General features: G+C 45.2%; 2 protein-coding genes and 1 long non-coding RNA gene across 11 annotated transcripts in view; 1 reads left to right on the forward strand and 2 right to left on the reverse strand.

Moving 5' to 3' along the window:
* LOC135904515 (uncharacterized) overlaps positions 1 to 13,633 on the reverse strand; it is a 103,311-nt gene extending 89,678 nt beyond the window's left edge. The window contains exons 1-2 of one of the 9 annotated variants that reach the window (XM_065435311.2): positions 13,457 to 13,633; positions 1,138 to 1,333 (exon numbers count right to left, since the gene is read on the reverse strand). In XM_065435311.2, the coding sequence (XP_065291383.1) occupies positions 1,138 to 1,318 (181 nt within the window). In that variant the 5' untranslated portion in view covers positions 1,319 to 1,333; positions 13,457 to 13,633. Of the gene's footprint in view, positions 1 to 1,137; positions 1,334 to 1,388; positions 1,543 to 1,661; positions 1,783 to 1,853; positions 2,191 to 13,456 lie in introns of those variants that run through there. The other 8 variants (XM_065435314.1, XM_065435309.1, XM_065435313.1 and 5 more) reach the window with 8 other exon arrangements.
* On the reverse strand, positions 2,768 to 25,720 carry LOC135904504 (uncharacterized). The gene is made up of 4 exons (XM_065435288.1): positions 25,125 to 25,720; positions 19,804 to 24,003; positions 18,814 to 18,847; positions 2,768 to 10,983 (listed from the first exon to the last, which is right to left on the reverse strand). The coding sequence occupies exons 2-4, from the start codon at positions 23,973 to 23,975 to the stop codon at positions 9,820 to 9,822; spliced, it is 5,370 nt and encodes a 1,789-aa protein (XP_065291360.1). The 5' UTR covers positions 23,976 to 24,003; positions 25,125 to 25,720; the 3' UTR covers positions 2,768 to 9,819.
* LOC135904517 (uncharacterized) lies at positions 13,777 to 19,797 on the forward strand. The gene is made up of 3 exons (XR_010565128.1): positions 13,777 to 14,004; positions 16,992 to 17,059; positions 18,411 to 19,797. It is a non-coding gene; the product is annotated as an uncharacterized lncRNA (long non-coding RNA).
* Positions 25,721 to 26,517: the final 797 nt, after the last annotated feature.

Below are 26,517 nucleotides of genomic sequence, written 5' to 3' on the forward strand. Positions count from 1 at the left end.
CTGCACCTTTTAAAACAAACGTCGTGGTTCTGCGGGTGCCATTGCTGTGCCGCTGAAACGAATGGCACGGTGCAGCACCTCGTGAACTGGTTCAAGTGGTGCAGGCGAATCGCACGTACCCTCAAGATGAATGCCAAGGTGCAGATGTTGTGCAGGTGTTAGGGTTTGTCCGACTAATATGAACGGATTGCGTAAGTTGGAGAAGTCCTGACCTGCTGGTGTGATAGGCTTCTGAGGCGTAAACACACCCACGCTTGCACAGATACGGCAGACACACATAAGTGGGATTTTAACTGCGCTTTTGCATCCGTGCCGTGTCGTCCGCTGCGCTGCTGCTTCACATATTTACGTCTGCACCAAGTTGCCACCAATAGTAGAGAGGGTGCAGCAGAAATGTGAACCTGCTCTGCACCTTTCAAAACAAAGGGTGTGGTTAAGATGGTGCCATTGCTGCACTCCTGAAACAAATGGCAGGGCACAGAACCTCATGAACTGGTTCAGGTGGTGCAGGCAAATCAAACGTACATTAAATCAGCATGAACATGCTGACTGTGCACCATGGACTTGGTGAAAGTAGTGGAATTGTAACCTTTGTTGCCTACATGTTTTCAATTAAATGACTCCTCTGTTTGAACTATTTCTGCTTGGATCCCGGCACGCTAAATAAAATTCAATAACTAAGGTTCACATCAGGTGAGACTGGGAGAGCAAAACGACCCTTTCTAATCATTTATTAGTTGCATTGGTCAACCAACTCAAGAGAAAAAGAAAACTTCTGCTTCAACTGTGCAACAAAATAATAGATCCGTAATGCGCTATACACTTCATCAGCTACGTAAACCTATCTCTATGCACAATGTAGTGTACGAGGTAGAGGTATTAAACAGGCAGTAAAACAATACCGAATAGGGAAGTAGCTAAACAGTTCAGATGGTTGTGAAATCAAAGTAGGCGTGAACACACTATGCTCAAAACTGTTCGTTAAAACAAAATTAAAAAAGCACACGCACATGCACACGCTATTGGCACAGGTACAAGCACAGCCACAGTGGCGTAAGCAGGAAACGAACGATATATGTCATTGATAAACGAAAACAGTTTCGGTGCAACAAGAGAGAAAGGAATATGCATATCCACCTTGGAGCTGGGCAGACAGCGAGTCCCTCTGCTGCTGGCACTTGCCGTTCGATTCCTGTGAATCTTTTAACTTGGTGTGCGTGGAAGACAAGACGAACACCGTGAACAACATACAGCATCCTAAAAGCACGTACAAAAATGTACGGACTTTCGAATTCCTCATGATGACGGCCGTGTTCATGTTTCCCGAACTTCACTGCAAGTGGAGCGTGAAATAGAACAAATATGGAAAAAAGAAATTAAGCACCTACGTAACACAGCGCTTCGTCGGCAATGGATTCAGCCCTTCGAAGCGTTCTACTTTGTTTTCTTTTCAGCCACACGGCGCGTGCTCGCGAGCAGAGCCGTGGCTTTACCGTCTTGTACGAGGCTAGCCGATAGACGCAAGCGTTTCCATTCTCTCGTAACAGCGAGTCATTAGAAACTGTACTGCATGAGCAAGAAGTCAATGCAAACTCTTCGAATCTAGGGCAGCGAGCGCGAGCTAAAGTAAGGTTTAGAAAAAAGTAAAAATACGACGATACTCGTCAAGCACGAAGCAGATTTGTTTTGCGAACCAGCAGTCTATCATATCCAGGGCAACAAACGAAACAAACTCCCTCGCGGCAGGTGTTCAACACTTTCCTCGGCAATCAACGATACACGCTGACGACCGCTTTCGGTAGGCGTGTGTTTAGGCATGACGACAGGCGCCGACGAAAGAGCGGCACAAATACCATTTCAAAGGCGGCCGCTTGCACTCCCAGAAAGACTGCATCATTTAAATCTAGCGACGAAACGACGGACAGCATTCGCAGGTGCCTGGGAATCATCGAGTGAGGTACACCAATGCTACTCTTTTTAACACAACACAATTCAACGTAAACATTCGCGACGTGGACGACGTCGGCCACTGGTGGTGCATGCCGGGAGATCAGCCCGGTACGTTTCGTTTCAGAGTGGGTCAGCTTTCAAGCTCGCTGCAACGCACCGTGCGTAGCAGTCAATACACTGCACAGGCAGCAAGTTGTGTTTGGTTTACCAACTACTGAGTAAAACACAAAAAGCGTCCTACGCCTAGAAACAGACGCAAGACCCCCGTATGTCAGATATGCTAAGCGCGTTTCGTCCGCAAATGCAGCTTTCGTAATTTTTGCAACAATCGGTCACATCACTTCGCTTGGTGTTGACGCGAACACTGGTATACTTTTGTAAAAGTGCTAAAACACCTGTCAGTCATGTAACCAACTTCCCGTGCGCCAGATATGGAAAGTTCGAAATTCGTGGCTTGGTCTTGATATCACACAGACTGCATGCGAACGTAATCGTGTTGCATGCATTCAAACAATGCTACTACATAATAAAATTGATTTTGGACATACGTTGATATTCAGATAGAACGGACGTGGTGCTATAATTTCATCGCCTTCTCAATATAACTAGGTTTTCGGTTGTGATATGTACAGCTAATGATAAGATAAGCGCGTCCCATTTGTCCTTGGTATATTTTAGCACAACACTCACTACGGCACGCACGTTCACGAGCGTTTAGCATTTCCGCGCTCGTTCGATTTGCAGGAGGCTTTACCACAGCGCATATGAAGTGCGCAGAAAAGCCACCTTAACAGGAGAAATGACACCATGGCCAAACTCGGAGAGAAAAATGCGTTTATTAAACATCAGAAAGCACTCTCCTTATTAGCCAAACATCCTAAATGGCAAAGATGCATATTTCTTTTTCTTGGTGTACAGTGAAATGATGGAGTTTTTCCAATGCATATTTAGAAATATGATGGGTGCAAAAGTATATATATGTATGATAAAACTCTGAGAAATGTGAGACTTCTACTAAAGACACGCAATACCATCAGTGAATGACAAGACACTAATACAAGGTCTTTTATGCCATCAACAATTTCTTGTAACCAACCAAACTTGAGTAAGCAAGGGCAGTATGATTACACCATGCATCCAGTAAACGTACATGTCAAGAATCCTTCCATTAAAGTGTTACGAGTAGTCAATACACAATTAGGTTAACATGTCACAAAATAAGTATAAATGTATACAAGAGTAACAATCTTTCCCAACCAATCGTAAAGTGATGGGCAATTTTTCAAATGCCAGAAAAGGCTTAATATGATGTAATCCACTGCACACAGGACAAACAGCCATAATAGATTGCACATAGTGCTGATGTGTTACTTGAGAAAATTTTAAGAAAAATAAATATGTTAAAAAAATTAAATTTCGAGGTCTGACCCCAATTTGATTATGAGCCATGCCATAGTGGGAGACTCCGGATTAATTTGACCACCTGGGGTTCTTTAACGTGCACCCAATGCACGGTACACAGGTGTCTGCATTTTGCCCCAATCAAATTTGACCGCTGTGGATAGCATTTGATCCCGCGATCTCAAGCTTAACAATGCAATGCCCTAGCCACTAAGCAACATCAGCTGGTAAAAATAATTATTTCGAGTGTATGGAAAACATGGTATACTTCATACCCCTTAAAAGTGGTAAACGCTATGACTGATAAGACAGATAAGTGATAAGACAACATGACAACAATGTCAAGCATATGCACATAGGCTCACGGTCAGCCCATTACGTGCTGTGGCGTGTTTGTTTTTGTTAAAACAACGCAATATTCTCAGCAGGTGCAAGGTTCACCTAAGACAAGAAACCATCAAGGCCAAAAGAAATGCACATTTGGGAGATATCTGTGTTGGTACTCTTTTGAATGCTTTTTCAGAGAATGAATTACCATTTCTTAGGAATGGCAGTTGATAGCGCTTCACTTTGGTGCAAATGTTTATTGCCATTTACTGCCATGACAGTTCACTTGTGGTGATAATGGCCTTCTGTGCATATTTTGCACACTTTACCGAATAAGACTTGGTAGTAAGCGCTACGTTTCCTTCCCTCTCTGGCTGTTTGTCCTGGGGTTTCTAAGCTGTAGAGTGAATTATACAATACCAGCAACCTCAAATATGTACTTTCATAATAAACATGATACTCTTGGAAAAACCTCATTGTGCAGCGTGTAGGCGAGTCTGCTCTTCTTCACACATCAGCCACCCAGGTTCTGTCTCTCATGGTTCACTGTCATTGCAGCACCAAACTTGGTTGCATTTGTAATGGTTTACAGCCAAGAAATGTTTTGCAAAAAGAAAGTAGTTACAAGCAGCCAATTGTGTTCATCCCAACATACATCCCGCCTCTCAAAAGCAAGCTGTGCCAATCCTGCATGGATTGGCATAGTCTGCTTTGCAGCCACCTTGCGACCACTTTGCACATGGCTGGAAGAGGTTGGGACTCCCAGATGATCAGCTCCATTGGCACTTTGCAATCAAGTCTGTACATTTGAACACAAGCTCTGTGGTGAGCATACGTTTAACAAGGTTGGCAGTCTCAATACTTGGTGTGTATTCTGTCCTTCCAGCTGGCTTCTTAAATACAAGCACTGTTTCAGCATTTATGTTTCACGCACAATTTATGTTTAATATTTCTTGTTAACAGTACTCTATTATTTATATTCAGTGCCTCCATCATATATAAAATATTGTGGACACCGGTTCTGAAAAGGGGACTTTGCCAAAAGCTTCTCTCCAAGTATTCGGGCCCATTCATCATTCTCAAATGCTTGAGTAAAGTGACCTATGCCATCGCTAAACTGACGGCTGATAACCGCCGTTCATGCAAGACGCAAGTTGTACACGTCGCACGATTGAAACCACACCATCAATGTGCACTCTGACTCACTCGGTGAGCTTCGTCTGCCCCGGAGAAAATGTAACACCGCACCGGAGGAGCGTGGAAGAGAAAGAAGATGTGGTGCAAGGTTTTTGGAGTGATCGGCTGTTTTGGACCATCCCATGTCTTCTCTACCCTTTTCACAGTAAATAAATCGATTATACATTCGTAACAATATTAAAGGGACCCTGATCCACCCCTTGGGCTTGGTGAAATAACACAGTCTGCGGGTAGCATACGCTGTTGTGAACATCTCAGCCATGTTCTGCTGTCGTATGTGGTCTGTGGAGCTCGCAAGCAGAGCACGAAGTCACCTTTTTCTCAAACGCTCTTGTTTCAAAAACCCCACGCTCCTCGCTCTTTTCTGTGTGCTCTATTTCATCAAAAAGCACACTCCAATACGTGGCTGCTATTGGTCGCTGCGCTCGGCTACAGTGCGGCCGCTGCGAGGTGCCGCCATGAGTCCAGTGGCTAAGCACACTGCGGCTCTCTGAGGGCAGCCGTGTTTGGCTTACATTTAGCGTGGTATAGACACCAAATTGGAAATTTGAATTGCGCACCCTGGTGACGTCTCTGCCGTAGCCTTCGCAGTGCAAGGCAATGGAGAAGGAAGGGGAACACCGGTGAGGCCGTGTTTGATTGCCTATAACTCTGCTTCTGCTGAACGCATTCAAGTACTTTTTGTGGCAAAGTGGTTCCGAAATAGCCTATCTTCACTTCAAATGTCTTTCTCCACTTCGATAAAAAGTGGTTCAGGACACCTTTAATGTATCACATCGAATGACGTTTTTCTCTACACAACGGTCAGAAGTCTGCCTTTGCCAGATGCTCTAATTTGGCAAGCTTAAAACTATTTACAGCAACAGTTGTTACGAGTTTTTTCCTGCCTTGGAATAATGCTGCAAAATGATGGTTATGATTGAAACGAGCCACAAGCTGAAAAAAAATCCCGCACAAACTCGTTGTTCGATTTCGGGTCCACTGGATGCCAGCTGAACATGCCACCACAGTTATGCCAGCCATTTCGAATGTATCACGTGAAACTACACAGCAATTCATACGAAGAAAACGGGCAATAAAGCCAGAGAAAGCGTAGGAGAAACTAATTGTCATGTTTAGTTGAAACATAGAAATAATGAGGCAAATGGAAATGAAAGTGGGCAAAAAGATAAATTGCCGCTGGTTGCAGCCAAGCCCACATTTCCTGCAAGATGTGTGCAGGGCTTTACCAATTAAGTTACTGCAATGGCCATCATCCTGGACACTTTCTAGGGTATCTGTGCTTGTGTACAAGATTAGACGTGCTAGCCAGCACCTCTGACGGCCATGGCAGCAGATGTGGAACATGCTTTTGTTGTAACTAACAAAAATTGAGCCCTTGAGATCCCCTTATTTTTCTTGCACATAGCAAAACAGTATTCCTGGCACCAAGGCCGCACTTATAGGATGGCACATCTCATGCTGAGGAATCCCCACTACAGATTGTTCCAGTCTTTAGACAAGACTGGTAGATGGCTACAGCTGTATCATGCCAGCTTTGCCATGCAGTGCCACACACAAGCCTTGCAGTGTGCCTGTTTGTACTCTTTGTGTTTGCAAGGTAAATACCTTCAGCAGACACTGACAATGGCTCCTCCACACAAAGCACAGATTGAAGCAGAAGATGCAAAGTACAAAACCTAGATTTAAGACTGCAGCGAGAACCTCCGAGTCATCAGACCACATAAACCATGAAAAGGAAAACTTTCCTGGCATTGTGCAAGCCCCTCTAGCGTTCCAAATGCAGAACACATAAATCAATAAAAGGAAGTTATCAGTGCACTTTCTTTGTTTATCGTACAACCAACAAGAGAATGCAGCTACCACCTGTCCTCAACCAGCCATGTGTTTCTAGCTCTTCCAAATGACCAACCTCTCCTCATATTGGAGGCAAGTAAATGCAACAAAGTTGATGCAAGAGGACACACACACACCACTGACGCTTCAGTTTTCACCGTGAATGAATTGAAGAGGAACTGGCGCACTGCCTTGACACTGCGTCAAGATAGTAAGTGTGAAACAGTTTCATGTACTTTTACTTATAAAACAGAGCACTCGAACATTCTACAGCTACCTCATAGTGCCAAGTTAGACTAGCTTATTTTCTGTGTACTCCTCCCAGGAACATAAGCAATCAGAAAGATGGCCATATATTCTTTTTTTTCCATGATCATAAGCGTTGCATTTATAGATAAAAAATAAAGCACAAGGAAAATGAACTGCAAGCTCTTCTGCAAGGACCCAAGGTTCAACAAAAGAATGATTTGTGCATTATGCGCACAGTGTGCATCACAAGTATGAGGAAGCTGCTTCACTGCCCCGCCAGTACAGTTCACAGGACATGTGATAACCTTGCTAACTGTGCTCTATTTGCACAGGTCAAAGCCAGGCAAGGCCTATCATACAATTTAGACTTTTTTTTTAAACCACTAACACATCACATTTTAAAGGAGTATTGACATGAAATTCTCAGCTTGTCATATTTTTGCATTAACTAAAAAGCCAAACTCCTTAAAACCCAGAAAGAATGCTAGTAAGCATCAGAGCACTCCGTATCATTTACTATAATACTTATTCCTATGAATCACTTTAGGTTTTGGTACTCTAGAGATGGATGCATAATGATATGATATGTTGCCTCACTCCATGTTTGCAATCGCTACAATTCCCACACACAAATGCAGTTACAAGAAATGCAGCACTCTTGCTTACTTCTCCTTTAGTTATGACACCATGTCTAGCCTTATTGCTTAAGTGTGTGGTGCTTTCTACAACTTCAAAATATCTCAGTACCCTTTCAATGTCAGTAATGTTCCCTGTTGTTTGTGCTACTTCCAGTGCTTATACAGGGAAAAACATAGGGAAGGCGGGAGATGGAAATTCAAAACAATGAGCAAAACGAGAACAAGGTAAAAGCGAGAGCCAACATTTCGACAAGTGGACTCGTCTGTTTCAAGGTGTCGTATGCTTTCCACAGCACAGTACATATATAGGAGGTATGCACTGAGCTCGACCCGCGAGGCGGCGACAGTGTCGCTGGGGCAGCCGCGCCATATTGACGGTCGGGGAGCATCGAAAAAAATGGCAGCGGTCTTACTCGCGCAAACATCTGATCCCTATCTTTTGGCCCGCCGTTCGCCTTGTTTTCTTCTCCAGTCACTGATGTATAAGCAGGACGTTTCAGTGTCTCGAGCGCAGTGCTGTTCTACGTCTACGAACAGGTACAATGTTTACGTATCCGGACAGACTACGCTCCGGCGTGGCCGTGCGTCAACTGAGCTTCGGTGTCGCGGTGAACTGTGCTATGTTCGGATGCAGCAGTCACACAAGAAAGAAACTCGATGATAGGAATATGTTGTCCAGATTGGGTTTTTCTCGACACGTGGTTATTTCTCTTCTTAACTACAACCTTAATGTAAAAGAGCACAGCAGCTATGTGCGAGCACGTCTCTGCCAGGCCTGCCTTGCAGGCGCAGTGTGCCGCCAGCACCTCGCCATTTTATTTTACGAGAAGCCATGGTGCGCGTGGCTTTTCGTCGAATGATTGTGATTGACAAACCCGGGAGGGCAAAAAAAAAAAGACTTTTTTGGCAAGACCAGAATAAGTGACGTAACATAAATATTACGAAGGCTGTGCAAATCAGTGATTAGTTCTCGGAGGCAGGGAGGGGGGTCATTTTTTTTTTCGTTGAAGCAAATTTAACGCTACCCTTTGACGACGTAAGTGGACAACGCGGTGTAAATTCCGTAATGAAGGCGATCATGTTACGCGAGCACTTTGACGCGTGGCTGCTGCACCCAGCCGCTCGCCAGATTATTGTGACCTTCCATCGACTTGTAGGATTTCGATTGCTCGCGGGTCGCGAAGCTTGTTGCATTCGCAGTGTAATCCTTGATGTCTGCGACGTCCACGCGAGGCAGTAGACCGACATCACGTCGAAGCTGATGATCTTTGAGTTAGAGCTGGTCGACAAAGTCGCACGAGCGCACTACGTTTTCTGGTTTTTCTGGTTCACTCAACCCACGCACCTACGTGCTTAGGTCCATCGTTGACCTAAGACGTACTACTCTATAGCCAAGTCAGAAAGGCACATTGAAAAGGTCGTTTGATGGTTCGTGCGTATCAGTGGGCCCCTTGGCGAAGCAGGCCTGCTTGCATAGGCAGCGCGAACTTGCGACCGCAGTTATGGCGGCCTCCGCGAATGCCGCTAACGCTCCTAGCGGATGACGTCATGTGCATACCTCCTATAGGTATGGTTCTTCTAAAGGGGAGAACGGGTGAGGCAGGTGGGCGAGGCAACGACCAAGTGCTTATGCAAGTTCGACAAAGGAATATCCAAGGTTTACCTGAAATGTTGCCTGTGCATTTGTTTCATTCGGCAGATCATCTAATAAGCAACTTTGATGTGCAACACCTGTTATTATTGCCTGAAGTTTTAAGCAACTAACACTAAAACCACAAACAATTTGCACTAATTTCTATACTTAAGCAGAAAACAGCATTGAGAAACTAAACATTCATCATAAATAAAAGTGCCTTCATCTACTGACATTTCTTGACAAAAAACGAGTTTCCATTTTGTACAGAGGCCTCTATAGCACAAACTCTCATTTCCATAGATGCCCCATCAAGTCTACAGCACAGGCCTGCTGAAAGACCCACCACTGGTTCAGCTGTTTTACAGTACTAATCTAACACACAAGGCACACATTGATCAGTTCAACAGAATCCAAATTGTATTCCTGGCACAAGTTCTCCAACTCTAAATATCAGGTATTGTGTCGCAGTTGGGAGGTATTGCTCAAGCATGTGACAATCAGTGTATGGCCATACTAAACACAGCCATAAATTATCAATCTTAAAAATGTACACAACAAAACATGAGCCACTTCCCTTCAACATCATTAATGCTGGCGCCGGGAAGTGGTCTTCAATACTTTGCCAGAAATTTTACGCTGCACCTTGTCTTTGGATGATGCATGCTCACTTTGTGGCCTCTTCTTGCCTGCACTACTCTTTCTGGTTGCACGAGCTGCCTTTTTAGTGGTGGTTTCTGAGAGCCCCGTTTCAGAAAGGCTCAAAGAATCCTCTTTCTTCTCCCCTTCATCCTCACCATCATCTTCATCAGGAAGACTGTTTAGCTCAGCCAGAGACACAACACAGTTGGGATCTTCTCTCTCGAATTTCCCCTGCACAACAGAGCTCTCCACACCTTCAGTGCCTCGTGCACTGACGATATCATTGAAGCACTTTTCACCTGTCTTTACCACAAGAACAGCTGTAGCACCCTGACCAACTTGTCCCCCACTACCAAGACTATGTCTTGCTACAGCCACTGAAGACATCTCTACATCAGCTACTGCATCGGTCCCCTCCGTCTTCTCTTCCTTCTCTGATAGCTCATCTGTCTGGAGCTTGTGGGAAAGGCGGTGTTGCAACATCTTGACATACGAAAGAAAGATCTTGTGGCACACCGTGCATGAGAAAGTCATGAAATTCGGTGGAGACTGGTTCGCCCCACAAGGTTGATCCTTGACTGCAGCTGCCTGAGCTCCAATCAGTTCCACTTGCTTTGACTGGTTTCTAAGCATGTTGATGACTGAATTCTCAACTGGCTCTTTAAGGGACATGTTTGTAGCGGCAGGGCAATCTGCTCTCTCAAGAGAATGAGAATCATCTGCGCCAGTTGTCCTTTGTCTAATCACGGCTTCATTGCCGTCTTCATTTCGCTTATTCTTCTTTTTCTTCAAAAGGCATGCTTCGCGAATGTGCTTTCGGTAGTTGGAGAGGTGGACAAACGGGTGAAGGCAATATGGGCAGGTGTGCTCCTGTGCATTGCGTTTGATCTCATGCGTATGGTGACCACTGCGCCCAGGGATATATGATGGTTCTGCTCGTTTGGCCTTGCCACGTGCTGCAGCCAGATTCTTACTTTCTAACTCTTTTGGCTGCACATTGTACAGTGGCTGATCTGCGGTACCACTACTAGCCGCTCCACTAGGAGCTGCTTGTTCCATGCTGGAAGCGTTGGGAAGGCGCTCAAGGGCTGTCGTGTGTGTTTCGTTAAGGAAAAGGATTCAAGCAAGAATTCGCACTGTGTATGCCTGTATTCCTCACAGATCTCGTGAGAAAAAGCTTTCCCTTCTCCACGACAGCCCTAGATCGTTTATGGCCTTCTGTCCATCTAACTTCTTATGGTTTTCTTTCGAGCTGACCAGGTCAATAAAACTTCGCTCACGTGTGCAGTTGAGGTATCACTAGCATTAATGGTTCCTGCGATACCTAGTCCAAGCGCACATGGCCGACGAAGTCGACAGTTGGCAGCCAGTTTAGTCAGCCACAAAAGCGTTTACGTCCGTTTGTCCGCGCCTGGCTGCTGTCCTTGCTGCCTGAAGGTTGGCCACAGTAGCAGCGTAGAAGACTCAATGCCTTTGAGGTAAAGCTTGACGATGTAGCAGTTAGCCACAGGTCGGAGCGCGAGGCTGGGGCAGTCGTGTTTGTAACTGCTAAATATGAAGCCACGGTCGTTACCTCCTAAACTCACGATCACTTTCGAGCAGTTCACAGAGCACGCACCGGGAATGCCAACGGTAGCGGTAGCACACTTCAGTAAGCAGATAAAACAAACGGCACGCGATTAACTCCTTGTAAATGTGCAAATCGTTTGGCTTAATGTAAAAAAATCTTTTTTTCATTATAAATTAACTAAAATAATTATTAAAATTTTAAGTACCTTTCGCTACACACGGCGGCAGTAGCGGTGGCTTAGCGAGCGAAACTGCGGACCATTGACAGCGGAGACAGCGGCCGTTTTAAACGTTGTTTATTTGTTTACATGCATTGAGAAAAATTTTCCTGCGTTTCTTTTTCGTGCATTGAGGAAGGAAATATTGGTTTCATGTTTGTGCGTATTTCATAAACTTCCTCATGTACGTAGATTCAGCTAACACGTTAAGTCCAAATGTTAAAACAAATAGGTGGTGTATGCTGCTGGTTCTTCCTAGGTGTTCTGTGTTAGTACAGTGAAAAAAAAGAAAGGTCCATTAAGTGAAACCTCTGCGTACCATAAACATAACGGCCTGTTCTTACCCTAGGTGTAAAACTACAGTGCTCTAGAATATGGGGTAGTGGGTTCAGGAGCCGCCGCGCTCCATGCGATGCGGTGAGGCGGCGAGTGTCGACAGGTCCCGGATCTAAGCGGTGGCGCTGTTGTAGCGTGGGCTGTAGGCTCGGCGCGCCCGCCCGCGCGGCTAGCAGTCCTACCCAGCTGCCTGAGTACACAGGGCTTTAAGTATTTAATGACATCGCGCTTGAGCCAGGATCTATTGGAGAACTTTTTCGGTATCGTAAGGCAGTCCTGTGGATCTAACGATCACCCTACACCAACCCAATTTTTTGATTGTAGTGAATTGTCTTTCGTTTTATAATCTAGCGAGCGTAGTGAGATCAGGAAACGCCGACAGCAATGAGCCACTTAGTTCCTTGCTGGATGCATATGATGCCAACACTGCAGAGGAAGACATTGACAAACTCATAGAGTCGGGCAATCTCTCATTGGCTGAAGGCAAACTACGCCAAATATCTCCAGATCACAGCGGTTATGTCATTGAAAACAGCGATGACCGGCTAATACACTACATGGCAGGTTATGTAGCGCGCAAGTTCACTGCACGCAGTGACTGTGTCGAATGCAAAAACTTGCTGCTACAGGCGCCAAATGAGAAAAGCCAGGACAATGAGTTCACTGCAATTTGTGACAAAGGAGGGTTGCTCTACCCGTCCCGCGTGCTTTTTTTGACGGTGAGAAGGCTGGAAAACCTTTTCACAACTTTTTTTTAGTCAGGAAAGCCTGTGCAGTAACAGAATAGTAAATGTTATGGTGCTGGGCAAATCTCAGATTTCATGTGGTGTAGGGTGCAGCCAGCATTCAGAAGCGCTCACAGCCAGCATTGTCAAGTTTTATGTTTTGACAAGGTTACATTTTTATGTTCAATCAATCAATGAGTCGCGAGAAGCTCGAAGGAAAAAGAAGCTTCATGCTAAGATGGGCAAGTGCTCATAGTCGCGCGGCTAAATTCAAGAATATGTTTCACATTGGGCATAGTTGGAGCGCTGCAATAAAGGAGTGCTTTATTTTATAAAAGTTACTTTGTCTTGTCTTGCATTCATCAGCGTTTATACATCGGCGGCAAGTGACCCTTCGTTTTGAAGAAAAAGAAATGCATGCATCAGAACAATTAAAGCAGGGGCATGCATACCACACTTAATATTATCGCATTCGGATATAGTTCGCGGTACACACAACGGTCTCTAAGTGAAGCGTTTTTTTTTATTGCGATTTCTCGTTGCCCCGCCTCTCTACTAAAACACTTCCGATGGTTCAAGCTGGAGTACGCTCGGCCACGTTTGCCGACAGTTTCGAGTGGGCGGCTGAATAACCCCGATGATCTATAGAATGTTTACTCCTCTCCCTTTACTCAGCCTTTCCTATGGGCGGCGATAATACTACTATTCACTAACGTTGAAATATGGGAGCCGTACCTGCAAAAGAGCACGATCAGCGTTGCGAAGGATCAACGGGGCCGCTCGTCCGCACGACCGCGCTATCGGCTGTTGGCTACTACTATATCTAATTCTCTTGATTCGCCGACAATATCTGTGTACAACCTCACCTATTTGTAGGACCTCTTTTAAAAGACAGAGCCTTGTTTATTTCTGCGACAATTCTATACACAGTGCGCAGCCACGGCGCAGCGCGCCGCATCTCATACAGCCTATGCTCTGGTGGCGCCATCTGGTATCGTCGACACAAGCCGCCTCACCGGCGGCCGCTCCCTGAACCCACTACCCATATTCTAGAGCACTGTAGTAAAACGTGCAAAACGCAGTCGACATTGCGCATACATTAAAAGCTGCAAGTAATCATAAGCTCACAAAATTAAACGTAGTTTTACATGTACTTAATGTTGCTTATATGCTGGAATACTAATTCAGCCACAAACAATGTGGTGGCAAGACAGAAGAGACAATAAATGTTAGGTTGAATGGGTATCATACGAACACAGCCAAGAAACTTTCCAAGGAAGTTGGTGAGCATTTCAACCTGCCTGGTCACAACACTAATTACCTTAAAAGTATTTTTTGGCTCTCCGAGAGTCATAAGATATTGAGTCGTATCTAATACAGTTATAAAGTCAACACACTGCAACCAAAAGCATATATTTCCTCAGAAAGCTCTAGAGGATTTATACATGTAAGTGGGAGCGAAATTAACTTTTGTAATTTTACATCTCGTCAGAAGAGAACTAAAAGGTACATCCCCCGTTTCACTTCTTTTTTTCAAATATTTTTTTCTGACACACCATTTCCTACAAATTGTTTAAAACTGGTTTATCTGCATCTCCATTTGAATGTTACCGTGTCCCACTTCTCTCATCCCCCCCCCCCCGCCTCACTTTCTATTTTACATTAATGCAAAAGCCTAAGATGGCTCATTTATTTATTTATTTACGTATACTGCAGCCCAATATAGGGCTATATAGGGCAGGAGTGTACATTACTCATTGAAACACACACATACACAAAAAGATGAATGAGAGAAAAGCGCTTTGCATGTTAGCAAGGTGCTTACCAGTGGTGGCTATAAAATCATTTAGTGATAGTGAACGAATGTTACCGTGTAGAGAATTCCAAAGCTCTATTGTACATTAAAAAAAAACTGTACTTGAACGTGTTAGTACGAGCATAAATAGGTGTTCAGGGCCTGGGAGCTATGGGTACAACTTGCGTTAGTCAATGTAGTTCACTAGGGTTGACGATTGGTCGAGTTCGTATTGCATTCTAAAACTGGTACAGCGCAACATGGAAAGGAAGAAACAAGCCGAGCCGGCCACATGCTCTCTTACTTTCCTCCATCAGCACTCTGTTCTTTCATCTGGCCAGCTCGGCTTGTTTCTTCCTTTCTATGTTGCGATGTACCAGTTTTAGTTAGTAAATGTGCTAAAGTTACAATCAGAAAGACCAGAGGTGGAGTTATTAATTGCATATAAATGTTTCAACGCTTCAATGCAATAAGGCGAAAGTAATGGCTCAATGTTCAAAGATTGTTGAGCCTGTGTTGGTGAGAAGCTGCGGCTCGAATTTTGGCAAATGAAACAGATAGATTTTTGTTGAATTTTATTGAGCGAACTTATTTCACATTGTTTGTAGCGGAACCAAACGACAGATGCATATTCTAGAATATGGCGAATTAACGTTTTCTACAGCAGCAGCTTAGTATCGCAGGGGGTCTTAGCTGAAGTTGGCTCAAATAACCAAATTTTTTTTCGAGCTTTCCAGTTTACATATTTGATGTGTTTAGACCAAGAAAGATGTTCTGTTAGAATGACACCAAAGTATTTATATTGAGACACTCTTTTAAGTTGAATGCCATCCAGAGAATAATTGAACGAGAGCTCTGTCTATTCGCAAATGACATCACGACTGTTTTACTACAGTTGATGCTCATTTGCCACATTTTACACCAAGCGCAGAAAGACATAAGGGATTGGGCAAGACGGTGATGGTCATCAATGGATTTAATAGATTCATATAATACACAGCCATCTGCATAAAGTCAGATTTTAGTTGAGGTGCTACGACGTAAGTCATTAATATATATTTTAGAAATAATAAAGGACCCAATAAGGATGCCTGAGGAAAGCCTGACATTATGTCAACAGGAGTTGATTCCACTTAGTTAAAAGAAACAAATTGTGAGTGACAATGAAGAAAACTGGCTATCCAAGAAACAAGAGAGGGATTATTGAATATGGCGTTTAATTTTACTAGTAGTTTAGAATGAATCCCAGAGTCAAAAGCTTTAGAAAAGTCAATAAAGAGTCAACGAGTCGAAAAATCCAATGTCCGGCATTATGCCACCAAAAGTCTGTATAGGAAGTCGAACCCTCGACCTTTGATGGATGTCGAAGCCATCACCTGTTCTATTAATTAAGGAAAGTTAATTAGGACCTACAACCTTTGGTGTTGGTTAAGGTGAATTAGGCCGTCAATTTTTTAATAAGAAAGCATAAGCCGAGGCGAAGAAGAAGGGTCATCACAACCTGTGGCGTTAATTATGACACAGTTAATGAAGACAGTTCATTAAGGCACTCGGATATATGGGCAAACCGGCCACATCTCCAAGTTGCATTCCAATTGACTTCGTGAAGGTCGAGGGTCAAACCTACTACATTGATGTTAAGGCAAAGTGAAATCAGGCACAGTTAATTATGATAGAGTTAATTAAGGCAGTCAAACCCACGATCTCTTGCGGGAGGAAACAAGTGATAGGAAGTAACAACGCATCCGAATAAAGATGTCAAGTAATGGAATGAATGTCTCATGAGCACGCAGGCTTTCGCTTTCATCCTATTTAGCGTATGCTAAAGTGGCTGTCTATTTTCTTCCTCACTTTTATTGCTAGGTTTTCAACCCTCCAAAGCCCGTCATTCCTTATGTCCAGTTATGTACAAAAACAAAGTGCACTGGGTTGATGGCACCCAAGTACATTTGGGCATTTCCTTTTTCTTTTCACTCTTTTCACCCTATACTTGGAAGAGCCAGCAGCACACCCTCCCTTCCACTTCATCAATACAACTAGCCCCCACCTCCTCTTTTTTTACCATTTCGACTTCCCTCATGCTAATATATTTGCACCCCCCAACTTTGCTCCCCCAGCGAGGAACACCGAGCTATATAAACGGTGTCAAGGAAAGTAGTTGTTGCCTTGACAATGAGTCCCTTTTTCGTAATGTTGGCTCCAAAGGCATCCCTTGTTCAACATCTGCAGATTTTTTTGAGTGTCCATCTTCTACTGTGCCTTCATCCTGTTCGGATTACTGCTCCGTTATTTCTCCACCGCAACAGCCCAGCACAAATTCCACCCTGCTGCATCATATCTGCACAGGTTCATCCCAGCTCAAACACTAGTTTGGCTGCATAAAATTCTGTCGTCAGTACTACCATGCATGTGTCCTGTGAGGCTAACAACATGAGATGCTGCTTACGAGTCCGAGGCTTTTTTTAACCCTTTCAGTGCCACTGATGTACCAGTACACTCTCCAGCTGGATGTGCACAGTAACACGAAGCTGGCAAGCTCTGAGGTAGTTTCACCATCTGTTGTATATTTCTAGAAGCATATTTTCTTTTCTCACTATATTTGCTCAGTCTCGGTTTTTATTAGTGCGCGGCGGATTGCGCCCCTTCGTGGGCATAGTTGCACCACAACCATGGCGATTTTCCATTAAAATATTTGCACTATAGCGCAAGTCTTGCTTCTTTCTGCCATCTGTCATATGTTTACAGCAGTTTGTTTTCCCTGACACGGCAATGCTATCATGGAAGCATGCGTGTCAGAACGAAACTATATAAGAGATTGAAAACGGAGATAGGAATGTGAAGACTGTACTAAGAATGCATTTGCCTTATCTGTGCCATTTTTTCCCCTTCTGAATAACCAAAAATGAACCATAGTGTTCATTTTATAATATCCAAGAAAAGGAAACGACACTGAAAGGGTTGGTGGACTGACATGCTACAATGGGTGATTATGTCTTTAAGCGGGGCCACTGTTTCTCCAGAACAGGCATGCTTCAGCTCTTGATTGTCTGTGGTGCTTGGCTTACAAAAGATTAATGAAACTTTCCTTTGTCATGTTAGAGTTAACAAAGCACAGACTAATAGACAATGTTCTCTCTCATTCATTGTCCTTGCTTGCCTCATTCACTGGTCTCCATGATGTTCATAAGCTGTAATACATCAAAATAAGGCTTATGTGAAGACGTTAGCTGGGGCAACACAACCAGAAGGCCAGCTTGGATCAAGTACCTTAGATGGTGCAAGGGTGTATGAATAAGGTATTGCAGAAGGAGAAGTGACTGGCAAAACCTAGGAAGTGTATAAGGACCTTATGGTTGTTTCAGAGCTCTTTGGGATAAGGAGAAGCCAGTTACACTAACAAGTAAAGGTTAATAATTGGACCATTGCATTATGAAAACTGCCCCAATAAGATATAACAAATAAAATCCAAATAGCTGAAGTGAGGATGACATAGACCTGCATCCTCTGCGAAAGGGGCACATGTAAGAAAAGGGGTGAAAGTATGAAATGAATACACATGTTGTTCACACCCACTTTCTGTGGGGTGCAAAGAAATTGTAAAAATTGCACTGTATACATGAGAATCCCACGCATCTCTGAATGAATGTATGGCAGAAATAAATCTAGGCACAAACATACACACATTTGCATGAAGAGAGCCTGTTTTACAGATCAACAGTCTGTCGTATCATAACTACCGCTTTTGCCAACAAGAACAGAAGCATGGTACAAATGTTAAACTGAATTGAATGAGTGAACTTGCGGTGAAACATCGAGAGCACCAGTAAGAATGTTTTGCATGTGTTCAGAAATAATTGAAATTGCCTTAACACCATGTCGCCTCCTTTTTTTCAGCAGACACAACGCAACTCGGCGAAAACATTTTAAGCCCGGGATGATGCACTGGATGCCGCAGGACTACTGGCCCTACTACAGGCGAGTCTTGTGCAGGGATACTGGAAGTCACTGAGATCACTGTAAACACAGTGATGTCAGCACCAGTAAAGCACTCCAGGAGATTGCAGCCATACCGCCATGCTGCATCGGCAACAGCCCATTGCACGTCAGTAGTTGAACCAGCTTCCACGGCTTCTGCCACAAGTGTGCAGGGAGGAGATTTACCAATAAGCTATCCAATAAATAAAGTAACGCCCTACTCTTGACTGAGTTATTACTCAAGGTATCAGTTGATTTCAGGCGAGCCAAGCAAAATGAGTCACATGTGCCCACTTAAAGTTCCATGTACATTTGTATTTGCCTGCTTGTTCTCAGGTGGCTTTTTCTCACTGCACCTAAAGCATGCAGAAAAGCCAACTCAACAGGAGTTAAAAATATAGGTCAATGAAAAGGGCATAGAGACTACATATTCAGACTGGAAAATGCCGTTTATTATACGTCACAAAATATTTTCCCTTGATTTGCCAAACAACATCGGTATAGTAGCGAAGAATAAAACATTGATTCTTTCATACATTTTTTTGTTACTTTTCATAATTACAATAAAATATTGGCTGACTTTTCCAAGGCACATTTGGGAGTACGACTGGTGCAAAAGTGTGTACAATTCGTCTGAAAAATATGAGAATTCTACTGAAAGATACGCAACATGGTCAGCTAATGGCAAGGCACAGATACAAGTTCTCTCAACTCGTGAACAGTGTTTGCTAAGTTGTTACATTTACGCTCTGTAAGTAATCAAACAACAATCTCTCGTACACAACAATAAAGTGCACGATTACACTATGAATCAAATAAATGTGTCAGTTATCGTCCACACGGAAAGCTTATGAACACACTGTTTCACCATTAAATAAACATGTAATCATACATCAGGCTGCACAAAAAAAAGGACACTTAAACATTCAACATAAATAAAAATGCTCCTATTTACAAGCATTTCTTGACATTAAATCATTTTTAGCTTGTAAACATAACAGCACAAACTAATGTATTCATAACTGCTCCATAAATCCTCTGAGATACATGTGACACACCACAGTTGAGCAGCCTTAAAATCATTTAGCACGCAAGGTACACGATCACCAAGTGTGTCAGCTTCTGAAAAGTCTTCTTGAGCACAAGTTTTCTCATTCTGAAAAACAGATCTTGTGTCAAACTTTGGGAGGTATTGCTCCTACATGTGATGAAAGGCTAATGGCTGCATCATATGCAGCCACGAATCACTGGTAAAAAAAAAAAAGGAAAAGAACCTTGAGCACATTTTGGTTCCCTTCAACACCATTATTGCTTGTCCCGGGATGTAGTCTTAGATGCCCTGCCAGAGAGTCTGCGCATTCCGCGCCGCACCTTCTCCTTAGCAGATGGCCTGCTCCCATGCTCAATTGCTGGGCTCTTCTTTCCAGTACCAGTTTTCTTGACTGTAACTGTTGGCTTGGTTTCAGTGTTCGCTTCTGAAGGTGCCACTTCAACAGGGCTAGGGGATTCCTTGGTTTCCTCCCCTTCAGCTGCATCCTCACCATCATCTTCATCAGGAAGACTGTCCAGCTCAGCCAGAGAAACAGCATAGTTGTGCTCTTCTCTCTTCAGCTCCTCCTCAAGGGCATCGTTCTCAACACCTTCACCGCCTCGTACACCTACAAGAATTTCATCGAAGCGCTGATCTTCATCTGTTTTCACAACTGAAGTAGATGTAGAAGAATGGATGCGATCACTCCGTCGTATATTATCTAAACCCTGTCCTGCATCATCAGCTGAAGGCATTTCTACATCGTGGGAATCCGGTACATCAGGAACATCCGCCTTCTCCTCCTTTACTGATGGCTCATCTGTCTGAAGCTTGTGAGAAAGGCGGTGCTGCAGCATCTTGACATACGAGAGGAAGATCTTGTGGCACACCGGGCATGAGAAAGTCATGAAGTTAGGCGAGGAATGATTGGCCCCACCGGGTTGATCCTTAACTGCAGCTGCCTGGGCCCCAATCAGTTCTACCTGCTTTGACTGGTTCCTAAGCAGATTGATGACTGAATTTTCAATGCGTCCCTTGAAGGACATGGTAATAGTAGAAGGACCATCAGCTCTGTCCACAAGAGAACGAGACTCATCTGAGCCAGCTGTCTTCGCGCTGAACATGGACTCATTGCCGTCTCCATTCTGCTTGGCCTTCTTCTTTAAAAGGCACACTTCACGGAGGTGCTTTCTGTAGTTAGAGAGGTAGGCAAATGAGTGAAGGCAGTAGGGGCAGGTGTGCTCCTGTGAGTGGGGTCTGATATCTGGCTTGTGGTCAACGTCACATGCCTCAGAGGTGGCATCATCCAAACGTTCTTTTCCTCTAAGCCTGCGTGGTGGTGCAGCCAGCACTTTATTTTGAGGTTCTTTTGTGTGCAGAGTGCTGGGTGGTGCATTTACAGGACAGCTGCTAGGAGACCAAGATGTCCCACTGGGGCAGCTGGGGGCTGCCCGCTCTATGGAAGCATTGGCAAGAAGTTCAAGACCACTTGTATCTGCTTCTTCAGGAAAGGTCACTGAACTTAACAAGCCAGAACTGGCAGTTTCAGTGCTTTCCTTTTTCATGTCTGTGTCATCCTGCACAGGTTCTGTGCATGTTTGAATTTCACTTGAAGTGCTTTCCTTTCTAGAGATCTTCGCAGCCTTTCGCCGCTTTACAACCTTTTGTCCAGCCACTTTTTTGTTGGGACAAATATCTCTGAGGTGTTTTTTCAAGCTGGCCAGATATGTAAAGCTTCGCTTGCAGGTGCTGCATGTGTGAGAGTTTACAAGAGTAGAAGAAGCACCACCAGTGGCATTACTGGCTGCTGCAGTCTTGCTTCTCAGGACTCTTCTACCCTCACCAAATATGGGAGATGGTGCCTGCTCAATGTCTGCAAACTCAAATTGATCACTTTCAGCTTTGACTTCTTCACATGAGTCTTCTCGAAGCTGTGGCAAGACATCATCTTTAATAGATGATTCAGGTACAATTGGAGGCATGTCATTCGTCTTTTCCACGACTAGTGCAGCCTCATGTGTGTGGTTGCTGGTTGCACTGACAACTAATTCTTCAGGACTAGATTGTTGCATATTATCAGAGTCATGCACAACAGCTGTGTCCAACTGTACAGCACTTGTGTCCGATTCTTCCACTTTTTCAGTATCTGCACTTTCAACAGCAGTGCCAAGTACAATTGTTTCATGTTCACCTCCTGCATATTGTGAAACAGAAACATCATCATCTGTGTTTTCTGTGTGCCCTGTACTTTCAACTTGGTTAACCGCATCTTCCTGCTTTTCAACAGAAGATTTGTCATCTCCAACAACCATGTCTGGGACAGATTGGGCAGGAGTGTTTCCAGAATGCATCTTCAAATCCAGGGCCTGCTCATCACACTGAGGTGAGCAGACCCCTGCTTTAGCACGTTTAGCCTCTGCAAAGGGACTCTCAGAAATGTGTGGCCTCTTCTTTCCTTTTGCTTGGACTTCTCTGCTAGTCACGCTAAGCTGCCTCACAGAGCATCCAAGGCGGCTATGCACACTGTAACCCCTAGTTAGCTGCTTCTGAAAGCCTGAGTTGGTACCACAGTCCAGGATGTGCTGGTGGAGGTCAACACGAGAAGTGAAGCTCGAGCTGCACTTGGTGCAGACAAGGTTCTCCTGTGCTGGCGCTGGGTCAGCTCTCATTGTGGCTGTGTTGCTCTGGAGGAACCCGACAGGACTTGTGAATGTCCAGCACAATTCAGGGGGCACTTCGTTTTCTCCTTCTACTTCCACATGAGTACAAACAACATTTGGGTGATTGTTGATCTTATGTTCATCAATGGCTTTCCTCGAACTAAATTTTGATGCGCACACTGAGCATATAAAGGTCACAGGGATGTTGCGTCCTATCACATTCTCTCCAGCCTTCTGCGACCTAAAATTAGCAACGCCATTGCTCTTTTGAGGCCAGCTGTGGTCCTGCTGCGAACCTCCCAGGAAGATACTCTCTGTTTCTTCACTGTTGTCTGAGCCATCATTAGACATTCCATGGTTGCTAGATGGAACACGGTTCGAGTAAATCTGCATCATTTGGGTGATATCAAAAGCAGCCGGAAAGTTATGAATGCTGTACTGAACAGTCGCCTTCTCACTCTTCTCTTCTGGAAAGGCACATGGGTCGTGCTTTATGTTGAGCTGTGTAGATTTCCCATCCAGGTGGTAGAGCAGGTTTTCAGAGATGCGATGAGCAATTGTCATGTAGAATTCTTCCTCAGACAGTTCCTTTACAGCTGGCTTCGCTGACCGAGATCGGACAGATATTGGCTCTTTCCGTGGCTGCAGGGAACGCGTCCGTTTCTCTTGCTGCACTGCTGCATGGGCAGATATCTTATGCTGGCGTAAACTTATAAATGTGGTGAACCTACGCTTACAGATGCTGCAGAGATACTTGTTTTCAGGCTCACAGCCTTTTACACGCTTTCGCCTGAAGACAGCATGTGCTTCTGGTGGCTTGCATCCTTTTGATCCCTCGATGGGAGCTCGATGTGTGGCCCTGTGTTTCTTTAACTGCCCTTCCTCTAGAAAAAACTTGGAACAGAACTCACATGGGTAGTAATGCTCAGGGTGGTGCTTCCTGAGATGCTTCTGAAGGTGCACACCATGGTCAAATGAAGCTGCACAAAATGAACAAGGAAAAGGCAAGTCCGAGCTCTCATGAATCTTTTCATGGCGCCGTCGGTTCGCTGGATTCGGGAAGCTCTTGTCACAATGCTTGCAGAAAAACTGCTTCTCTCCTGAATGGACGGACTGGTGACGAACAAGGTTTTGACGGTGAGTGAATGTCATTTCACAGTGGCCACAACTGAAGCCTTTCTGGCCATTATCATCCACGTGGCTGCTCACATGTGCTTTTAATTCATCTCTTACATCAAAGAGAGCAGAACACAGGTGGCAACGATACAGCCCTAAAAACTTCAATTCACCTAATGCTGTGCCCAGCAAGGAGTCGCTTTCTTCCCGCAATTGACGCACAAGATTAAGATTGATATTACAGTTTGTGATGTCTGCTTCTGACAGGTACTTGTAGTTAACGTGCGTCCTGAGAAAGTGTCTCTTGAGGCTGAAAGCATGCTGGTAGGTTCCTGTGCAGACGTCACACTTGAACTGCTTCTTCCCTTGTCGGGCATTTACAGTCACAATATGGAAGCTCTGGACCTGGAACTGGAACTCACCATCGCGGATCTCATTCAGTGGCTCATGCCCATCATCAACGTCAGTGTTGTCATCGGTATTGTCCTGGGAGACTTCACCCATTTCATCATCATGCTTAGGAGATCCTTCGCTGCTGGGAGAGCCCGAGGACTGGTCAGTGGCTTCCTCACTTTCAGTGCTGTGGCCAGATCTACTGTCTTGCTGTGGATCGTCCACGTCTTCTTCCTCCTCGTGGTCCATCTTGATGGGCCCCTGTCGTCGTCTTACGGCTTCCATTCAGCTTCGCGCTTCATCACTCAACAGCCTGTAAAGAGAACAAAACAAGTTATCACTTTATGGAGCAGCGGATTTACATCGACAAACTCATTCCCGCTGTGAAACGCGAAATACGCGGTTCTAAAGCGGCTTTCGTTACGCTGTCCCTTGGCCGCAACGATTTGATTGTACTGACCCTGTTTCGAAAAAAAAAAAAAAACGGTAGCTTGCAGAACACATCGCGCACAAGAGCCGAAGAATTCACAATTCCGAGCGCGGGCAAGCACGACTACAGAATTCTGCAGATAATGACTCGCATCAAAACAGCACATAATGATAACATGGCCGCGCGGAGCAGGAAACCAACGCCGAAAGCTGAGGTGACCGTCGGAGAAAAAGCACGGTGCATTCAACATTCACGACACGTGCCTGCACGGACGCTAGCCCAGCTTCTTACACCGACGCAGAGCGGAGCAGCACACGAGGACAGCACTGAGCTTTGCAGACGCCTTCTCTTTTATCAGCAATTGAATCGCCGACAAGACCGCAGCAGTTCGCAAAATGGTTGCTAGACCAGCACGAGACGCTACAATAACATCACCTACGCGTTGTTCATATCTAGACCTACCAATTCCGACGTACTAAACGTGAAATCATTGACTTTCTGCACGACGCCAATGTACACGACCCGTAAATTACCCTACTTACGATAAGTCACGTAGGCATCATCAAAGGCTGTCGTAGTAGACGCGAGTGCACAGCTCGTGTGTGTTTGGACTAGCTGCCGTTACTTCAGTTTTTAATGGAGCCGATTCAATTGCAGAAGTCATCTGCGCGTTTTGAGGGAACAACATATGCGGGCCGTGTTGAGCAGCGCGAACGCGTTTATCCACCGACACGTTCTCGTTCCAAAATCGGCCATTATAGTGAGACGGGCAGTTTCCTTTAGAACCACGACCCGAGACCCGCTCTCAACTGGCGATTCCGCGCAGCCTACACCTACAAGTTCCTTCACTTGGCAATCAGCAAAAGTCGCTCTCCCCGAACTCGGAATTGCTGTCGGTAACGTCAGCGGTGCACCAGCCACAAACAGACGTGCCACTTGTTGCAGAGGAAAAGCAGCAACGGTGAGTTGGGCTTCACGGCACCACCTTTCGAATGATCACTCACCAAAGCAGTCGCGGGATTCGCAGAAAATCCCGCCGAGTATGCTGCACAATCGTCGTACCACATCCTCGTTGGTCTCACAGTGTTCGGGCGGCACTTTTCGACGTCGGAAGAGGTTATTTTGCACCAAACAACCCGTTTCCGAAGCGGGACAAGCCTGGACTCGCGGCGTTCCGACACATACGACGGGAGAAGCGAACTCTCGTCATCCAATGAGATGGCGCCGTCCACATGCCGGACCAGGTCCATTGGTGGCGCTCGGGGTAGGGGAGCTTGGGAGCTTGCTCCACTGCGCGGCCATCTCCTCCGTGCTAGCTGCAACTTCGCGGTGTGCGCGCGCTAGCTCCGCGCTAGCGGGCGAGTCGCCACCGCCTGAAACCGGGCTAAAAGGAAATCATTTCGTCCGCGAATAAAAGTCGATGCGCAGCCTAGATTCCGTGGCGGCGGCGTTGCCTCTCGCGCCTGGAGCGGCCATCGTGTCGTCGCTGTGTGTATCAGTGCGCACACGTATACGGTGCTGCCGTGTGCGCACTTCACGAACAGCTGTGACAGCTAAGGTGTCTGCCCCTGCGAACCAGCGACCGCTCATCGCCGCCCGTTACTGCGCGCTCCAAGCTGCTCCGACTCCCGCGGGGTCAAAACAGGTGCACTCGATCGGTCTGGTGGTGCGTGTTCTGAGATGGGCGCCATGAATTCAGAATTGTGTTTTTGCGAGTGCTCAGATGGAGAACCATTCTTTCCTCGGCTCTTTGGCCGACCGAAGCAGACGAAGTCATTCGATCTTGGCCTTGCCAGAGGAAGAAGCACTTGCGTGACGTACTCGGCAAATGTCGCGGCGATCAATGGAATTTATAAGCATGTGCTTTTGCGTCAGTATCTACATCGCGCTTAATAGAATGAGCAGGGCCATTAGCTACCATATATTACATATGCTTTCATTAAGCGTGTTGGGACGTCGTGCGCGGGTGCACCAATTAACACCGCTCCTTTTTTTCTTTTCTTTTTTTGTCGGTGTTGATACGCTCTACCATTTGGTCCTATACGTTCTTCTACACTGCTTACTGTATAGTGCTGTGGCGTAGTCAGAAATGTTTCTCAATGCGGGGTGGAGGGGAGGGTGCACCGACTTCACTGGGAGGAAGGGGAGGTGAGCGACGTGCCCGGTGTGCCACCCCCTGGCTGCGCCACTGTTGTTTACTAACTGCATACATGTAGTGTCGTGTCATGACTCAACATATAAGTTAATCGAGGAAAGTGACGCTATAACTTTCGCCACACTCGCAGGGGTGGACACTAGCATATGTGATAGCAGAAATAAAGTTATAATTTTTAGAATAAGTACTGCTAGTAAATACAAACTCCAAGATAAATATTTTGTGTAGTGCACGTATACCAA

Source organism: Dermacentor albipictus, chromosome 2, assembly GCF_038994185.2.
Source record: "Dermacentor albipictus isolate Rhodes 1998 colony chromosome 2, USDA_Dalb.pri_finalv2, whole genome shotgun sequence".
Lineage (NCBI taxonomy): Eukaryota > Metazoa > Arthropoda > Arachnida > Ixodida > Ixodidae > Dermacentor > Dermacentor albipictus.